The 7,871-nt window shown below is 31.2% G+C and overlaps 1 protein-coding gene across 7 annotated transcripts in view; it reads left to right on the forward strand.

The window, feature by feature from the left end:
- Window positions 1-7,160, forward strand: part of zfh2 (Zn finger homeodomain 2) — a 561,880-nt gene extending 554,720 nt beyond the window's left edge. For 6 of the 7 annotated variants that reach the window (XM_067046937.1, XM_067046938.1, XM_014421672.3 and 3 more), the window contains one exon: window positions 3,872-7,160. In XM_067046937.1, the coding sequence (XP_066903038.1) occupies window positions 3,872-4,341 (470 nt within the window). In that variant the 3' untranslated portion in view covers window positions 4,342-7,160. The remainder of the gene's footprint in view (window positions 1-3,871) is intronic. The other variant, XM_024364357.2, reaches the window with a different exon arrangement.
- The last annotated feature ends 711 nt before the right edge of the window (window positions 7,161-7,871 follow it).

Below are 7,871 nucleotides of genomic sequence, written 5' to 3' on the forward strand. Positions count from 1 at the left end.
TTTTTTTTTTTTTTTCCAAGGTATATCATATAATTTATTCGTTTTATAACAAAAGCCCAAGACACAGATCTAATATATCATTAGTAAGAGGAACGTTATCTCTCGGGTTTGTTTCATAAAATTAGAATTATTACAAACATTGTGGATATCGATTATAAAACATATGAATAAAATATCAAAAACATGTTGGTTGGTTCTTTATTGTATATGTGGGTTGAATTATAATTCAAACAATATTTTTAAATTTCCTAAATTATACGGATTATAGATTATGAGAATATAAAAATAAATTAAAAGAAAAGCTCCAATATCACAGCCCTTTAATGATTTTGCTCTTACCCCTGTTTAACAGATCCGCTACCTTGGACTACATCTGGACAAATGACTAACCTGGAATCCTCACAGAAGAATGAAAAGACAGGAAACTGCACGTCGATTTCGACTATTACAGCACTTACTAGACAAACGGTCTAAACTTCCAACTTATTACAAAATACTGATCTACATGACAATAATAAGGCCTATCTAGAAATGGAGTTGAGCTTTGGGGCTCCACTAAATTTTCGAATTCCTCTCGTATCCAATCCTTGCAATCCAAAATTCTTCATAAAATCCTCAATGCTCCTTACTTTGTCACAAAATAAAATCATACATAATGACCTTAGTGTTCTTTTTGGAACCGTTCTAGTCCAAACCAGATGTCATTCCTTCTATTATAAACTCCCTAAACACTCAAATCCAGTAGTTTCGAACCTTGCATTTTCTTCCATTCCTGATAAACCTCCGAGATGCCTAAAAAGAAGATAGCCACGAGACCTGCTTAAAAAACGTAATTAGTAAAAACGTTATTAGAGTTCTACCAATAGGTAGTTTCTCTACACGCCTCACATCACTCCATTATAACTTAGATCAAATTTACTGAATGTATTACAATGTACTGTTGTAAATTTCAATAAATAAATTAAATAAAAAAAATTTTTTTTTTCATATTCTCTTTGATTGGTAGCTTTTAGAATGTAGATAAGTAAAACAGCATATCATTTATGAATAATATATAAAATTAATGAAAATTTCAATAATATATTCAATCCTTTTTTTTATAATCGGTTATTTATATAAATATGATATAATAGACTATCCGTCTTCTCTAAATTATAAAACAGTCATTTGTACTGATATATATAATATTATTTTAATAACGAATATTTATTTCAATAACGGATATTAGAAATACCAACTTTACATTATTGGTAAGGCAATTCAAGAATTCTTGTAAATGTAAATTAAATCGGAAATTTTTTTTAATTATAAAGGTTACTCTATATTTAAAAAAAAAACAATAAAAAATCTTCGGATAGTCAATAGGGTTAACGTAAGGATAGATAAATTATTCTTTAAAATAAAAATTATAGGTTGCTAACTGGGTTTTGAAAAATAATACATGCAAAAATTAACAATTAATTTTGTAACTATCTTGTTCAGAGTATAGAAAAATATATTTATATTAACATAATTTTTAATGTGTGGACCATTTTTTGTATGCTGAAAAGGTGTGAAAACCTGGCCTTCTGTGTTGATTGATAAAAAGAAGTTTATACTGTATATACAACTACCATTTGTCTGGAGAAGAATAAATTTTAAAAGAAAAAAATCTGTGACATTAAACTACATTCCTAAATTCTCTTCCACTCAGTTAACCTTAAATTCACAGCTCTAGAAAACATTTATATATTTATTTATAAAACGAAAAATAATTAAATCCGTTTGTATAATTTCCTAATAACCCGCCTACTCGAAACGGAAGGAATAACTTATTATATTTCAGGATAATAAAAATGAAACGCTTTTTATTTTTTGTTCTCTCAAGCTGAATAAACATAAACACAATATAAATCTCTGACATTTATCCCGATTAGTTACGGCCCAGCTATCCTATATTAGCGTGAAGCAATAAAGGACAGGAAACATGTAATCGCTAATTTCGAAATTTGTTGTAAAGACGAAGAGGGACATGACAAAGGGTCGGAATATTCCATAAATTAGCAATATCAAAAATTAAGGATACAATATGGAACAGAGGACAATAAGGTCTCTGAGCCAATAATTCACATCTGATTTACGTCGCCCTATACCGCCTGAGGTCAAGTCTGACTTTGAATGCATAATAATTTTATAAAATCAAACGTAAAATATTTATTTGTCTGGGTGAAATATGGGCATGGAGTTAATTAAATGTGCAATTTAATTTAATACATTTAAAAAATATAATTCCTAATTATTTTATATAATATTTTTTTACAACTGTAATATTTTTTTTATTATTATTGTTATAATTTTATTTTATTCATTATCATTCTTCATCATTTTGTTCTGTATATTAGTATGAATGTACAATTAGAGCCCCAATAACAATTGTCCTGCATTGTGATAGCAAGTATTAATATTATTCAATAATTAAATTACTTTAAAAAATAAAACAAAATGAAGAAAAGCAAAAGTAAACATGGAAGTTTTTGGTGCTTTGTACCCCCCAATTTTGTTATCTATATACTATTATACAACGATTTTTTTTTTGTTTTACATAACTTTTCATATAAATTTAATACGTGGAATGTCAATCGTGATAACGCAAAAGAAGATATGTTTTCTCATAATAGAACTATAAAACTCTTTGAGAATACCTTTCATATAATTAGTACAATATTAACTGTGAATAGAAAATAATTTTACTAGACAAATAAGAAATAGAAATAATAATTGATTCATATTTCTCACTAACATTTCTTTTCTCACTGCCCAACCAATGTAATATAAGCAAAATACAATATATACATCATAAAAATATGTATACAATGTTGATGAGACACTGATATTATTCTTCCTTTAAGTTTCAATATATTTTCTTTCAATTAGGACTGTTTTTTTTTTGTCACAACAGTGGTACCACCTATTAAATGAGGATTGAAACTATCTATTAATGATCAAATATGGATACGCATGATGTTCAGGAGGTATGAGCATTAAGTAGCCACCCGTGCCCCCGTTCCGAAAAGGAACAATTCATCTTTTACAATTGTTTTCTTTAACGTTCATAAACTGTACTAACATGGAGCGAGGAGGGACCAGACCTCAATCAAACAGCAACTAAATGATTCACGGCGAAAAACCGCACATCCCCGCCGCGTATAACCTTAGAAGTGGACACCGCACACCGCACACCGGTACCACCACAACCTATAAAGTATTGATACGACAAATAGACTCGAATTAACACTCGGCCCCCGGTACATTATTCATACACCACCGGCAGCCCGTCCGTCGTTATGGGGACTCTCGCAGGCTAACAGAGTGCCTGTCTTGTCACGGTTCGTCGCGGCCAACTCGATAATTATTTTACCTTAGTTAAGTATGTAAATTGTTTTATATCTGAATGACAGACATGGACCATGTTTATTATTTTTTTGATCTTTAATATTTAAGCAAATATGAACTCCTTTGCTATAAATGAAGCTAGTTGTGAACTTGTTTAGTTAAGACACCTAGTGAAGGCGGTATACGTAGTGTAAGTCAGAATATTGGTTGAGTGTTTTACACTACGTAGGTTAATTTGGAATCCAGACTTTTGCTGTCCTACCTTGATAATTCCTTTAAAAACAAATACTTTTGGAGAAGAACCATACCGATTCTAATCTACATACCATCCCAACTTGACAATTTTCTACTTTATATTGCTTTTCCTATCTTACATGTATGTATGTATGTAGATGCAGAGAAGCATGATTTTTTGTTTAGACCTTATAATATAAATATATTAAACTAGTTGATTATATAATTAAATTAGTAAATAATGTTTCTTTGATTGTGTTGATAGGTAACGCGGAGACGGGTACGCCACTGAGCAGGCTGCAACTGGACCCGGGGGCACTGAGCAGCGTGCTGGAGGCGGCGGGAGCGGACTGCCAGTGGTCCACAGCCCGCCTCAACTCGCCGCCGCCGGGGGCTCGAGAGGTCCCGGTAGCGGCCGGCTTCCTCTGCAAGAAGTGCCGCCTCTCATTCACCAGGGAGGCGGCCATCGGTGCCCACGGCTGCGGGCCGTCACCTGGCGGGGTCCGGATGGTGCGCCTCAGGGCGGGCTGCAAGAGCTGCGAGGCGGTCTTCGAGTCCGCCCAGGACTACAGGCGGCACCTCGAGGCGGCGCATCCTGAACCAGCGCTATCTCCGCGGCTGTCCGTCGAGATGGAAGACGTCGTCAACCAGATCACCGCACTAGCCGCCCAGGCCCTCAAGCCGGATCCTAATGCGAACATCTTCCTCCCCGTCCCCCCTGCCACTGGCCAGTAATGTACATAGTAGAAACGAATAAGGCACAACAAGGAGTTATTGAATCGAGAAATTTTATTATAACAAAAAATAAAATAAATTTTAAAGTTAAGGTTTTATGTATTAAGGAATAATATTATTTATAATAAAAAAAAATGTAAGGGCATCGCCCGTAACTACACCTCGCTATTATCGCTGTAAGGTTGGCAATTTTAATATTATATTCGATTATAGAAATGGCTCTTAAAAGGAGCGATATTATTGTAAATGTTACTGGTTGACGTAGTGCGACCAGACTGAGGGGCCGGGGCGATCGCTTTGTCTGTTGGCGGCGAAGCGGCGCGCCAGGCCCTAAGCGCGGGGTGCGTTGGCTGGGAGCGTACCCCGCCCGGACCAAGATATTCCCCATCTAATGGATATGGAAACGACAACACACAGCACCCCATCCGTAAGGGCTCACTCACATTCCAATCAACGATCCCAGCACCCAAGGTTCCTATCTTTAGCTAACATTTACTAAGGTTCCTGTTCCAAAATGCTTTTCTATATAATTAATAATTATAAGAATTTTAATTGTACTATTTAACAATTAGTTATGTGTGCAGGTATATTGTTGGTGTTATTCGATTAATAAGGGATTAAATTATTTAAAGAAATCCATATAGGTAAGGGAGGGGGAAGGGAGCGTGGGGTGGAGATGCGTTTTCTTTATTTTATTAACAAATTCGGCTTTGGATTGGCCTCTGATAATTTCGCGACAGATTCCACTTCAGCTCGCCGGAGCCCCTCTCTTACGGAACTTTTTTCAGATTTTAAAGGAAAAACAACTGAAAAAGTGTTGATTAAAAAAAAAAAAAACTGTTCCTCAATTTATTTACATTGATCATAAGTTTGTTAAAGATTTTTGTGTTCTATTTGATATACGGTATATGTTCCGCACAGAGGTATCTACAACAGAATACGTCTTGTTATTCTGTGGTTAAACTAGCTTGTTGATTTTTTCACAATTTTCTATTTCTGATTCCTCAACAATGATTGAAATCGGTTTGAACTACTTTCCGATAAAAAAAGGAAAAGTAATAAAAAAAATATTATGAATATATAAATGTATTTATGTATGTATTGAAAGAGTAATTTGGTTCCTATGTCGATTTTTTAAGTGAATTAATTGAAAACAATTCAGTGGGTAATCAGAAATTTCGGCAATAATATTTTAAGGTTTAAGGTTTTAAAAGAGAAAAAGAAAAAAAAAGTGAAAAGGAAACAATATGTTTTGATGTAATATAATGCAATTGTTTTATCGAACAGTTTTTTGTTGGTTTGTTTTTCTTTTCCTGAATTTGAAATTTGACACAAAAGACGTACAAATTACCGAAACCTCGCCCAGATACAATGATGATTAAATTATATGTAGTTCAGTGTACGTATGTGGATAAACTATTATAAATAAATTATTTAAACTAAATATAAATATATAAATATATATTATTGAGGAGTTTCATGAATGAAATAAAAAAATGAAATGAGCTCTTATCCCATCATTGATTTTTCTATGGTTCAAATCACTGTAAATTTTTGGAAGTAAATAATAATAAGATGAAAAAATGTAACTTTTTTTTATTATATGACGAAAAAGAATCTATTTTATAGTATGCCAGTATGTTCCTATTAGACCATATCCTCTTCTCTGAATAGTTGTTAGTTAGAGCAGTTGATTTTGTCAAATTTTTTATCACAATACGAGGAAAATTATTACATTGTATTATTTGGTTTGTTGTCATTCTCTTGGCGAACGAGAAAGGACCTTATAAACACATATTTTAATTCTTATTTCTTAATTTACTAATTATTTACTGTTATTCTTGTTTTGACTAGTGGTGAAATATGATTGATTATTTTTTATTAATTTGAGTTGTATTTGTATACTTAGTTTGTATGTTGGTGACGCTGTCAGGACTTTTAGGGATGTTAGTTCTTGATTTTAGTTCTTAAGTTTCTTGTGGTAGCTTATAGTAGATACCACATTATAATTCTCTCTAGTTTAAAAATTAATTTACTCATGTAATGAAATGATCTCAAGATTAACGTTTTATCCGATTTATAATTTAAAATAGTTAGATTTCTCGCCCTTATCTGAGGCTTCACCAGCAATTAAAAAATAATTGCTCCCATTTCCTGGAACGGACAACCCTAGTACTGATTTATTAGTTTTCTTTAGTGTTTAATTTTATTGTATTTTATTTGTATTTATAACTGTTTTATTATTTATTAATTATTATTTTTTAAGTGTGATATAAGGTGTTTTTAACTATCGCCATTTTTTATTTATAAAGATTATTATTTGTACATTATTGTTTTCGATTATGTAAACTAAACCACTTTGTTTTTATATATAAAAATATATATATAGATAAGTTTAATCTATAATTTATTGCTTATGTACATATTTTATTAGTTATTGTAATTGCTATTATTATTATTATTGGTTGTTTATTGGGTTACTGTGTTACTTGAGGGAAAGGGAAGGTATTTATTTATGAAAATATTATAAAATGAATTGAGATGCATAGTTATATTTCTTATTTAATGGATGTTCCTCTGTAATTTCCCTCGCACTGTGAGAAAATATTTGTTGATTAAATAAATTTTTTAAAAATGAGAGAAACTTGCATTTTAAATAAATAGAAGTTGTTTGTTTTCAATCTTGGAAAAAAAAAAATGTATAAAACAGAATAAAACAAGATAGTTTATGACAAAACTGTGTTGTTTCCTTTATCCAAAAAAAAATTTTGATTTTGTAAAAAAAATATATATGATGAAAAAATCCCTTTATTATTTTCTAATGCATTAAGTAGTTCAAATAAATTATTAATTGTGATACTAAACTGTTTCTTTGTTCTGCCCAAACCCTGCATCTTAACATTTTCCATATTCCTGCAGTTTAATGTTCCTGAGGTATAAATTTATTCAATACCATTATATAAGATGTGATAAATCATCTTAAGAACGAAAAAACCCAAACAGAAATTTTAAAAACACTATTAAAAAAAAAATCGGAACATTTTTAGACAGATCTGGCAAGTCGAATCCTACAAAAGATGGTTTAGACGAGGTGTTTCTAAAATGTTATTCTTTTCCAATGGTATTAAAATCAGATTTTGGTATTTTTGGGTCTTTTACATCACAGCGCAAGCAAAGATGTGTTAAAAAAAATTAACACACTAGTTATTAATCACAAAGACTGGTTATTATTTATTCATGTATCAATCTAGAGAATTTAAAAATATCAAAAACATTCATTCATAAAAATATATAAAAAAATTAGTACTTAAGAATAACATGGAGGTTTATGCTTAAATATTTTCTCAATACGATTAGAAATATTTCAGGATGACAGAAAAACTGATCAAAACAATAATGGAACTACTACTTGAAAAACTACTCAATTTTACTTTCACTTTTCTATGGACTAAATGATTAAGTGAAAATTATGTAATGTGCGCACCACTTTAAAATTAATATTTCAAAACAAGTACAAAACATTAAATATT

This window comes from Halyomorpha halys, unplaced genomic scaffold (assembly GCF_000696795.3).
Source record: "Halyomorpha halys isolate HHAL.00 unplaced genomic scaffold, Hhal_1.1 Scaffold332.1, whole genome shotgun sequence".
Classification (NCBI taxonomy): domain Eukaryota; kingdom Metazoa; phylum Arthropoda; class Insecta; order Hemiptera; family Pentatomidae; genus Halyomorpha; species Halyomorpha halys.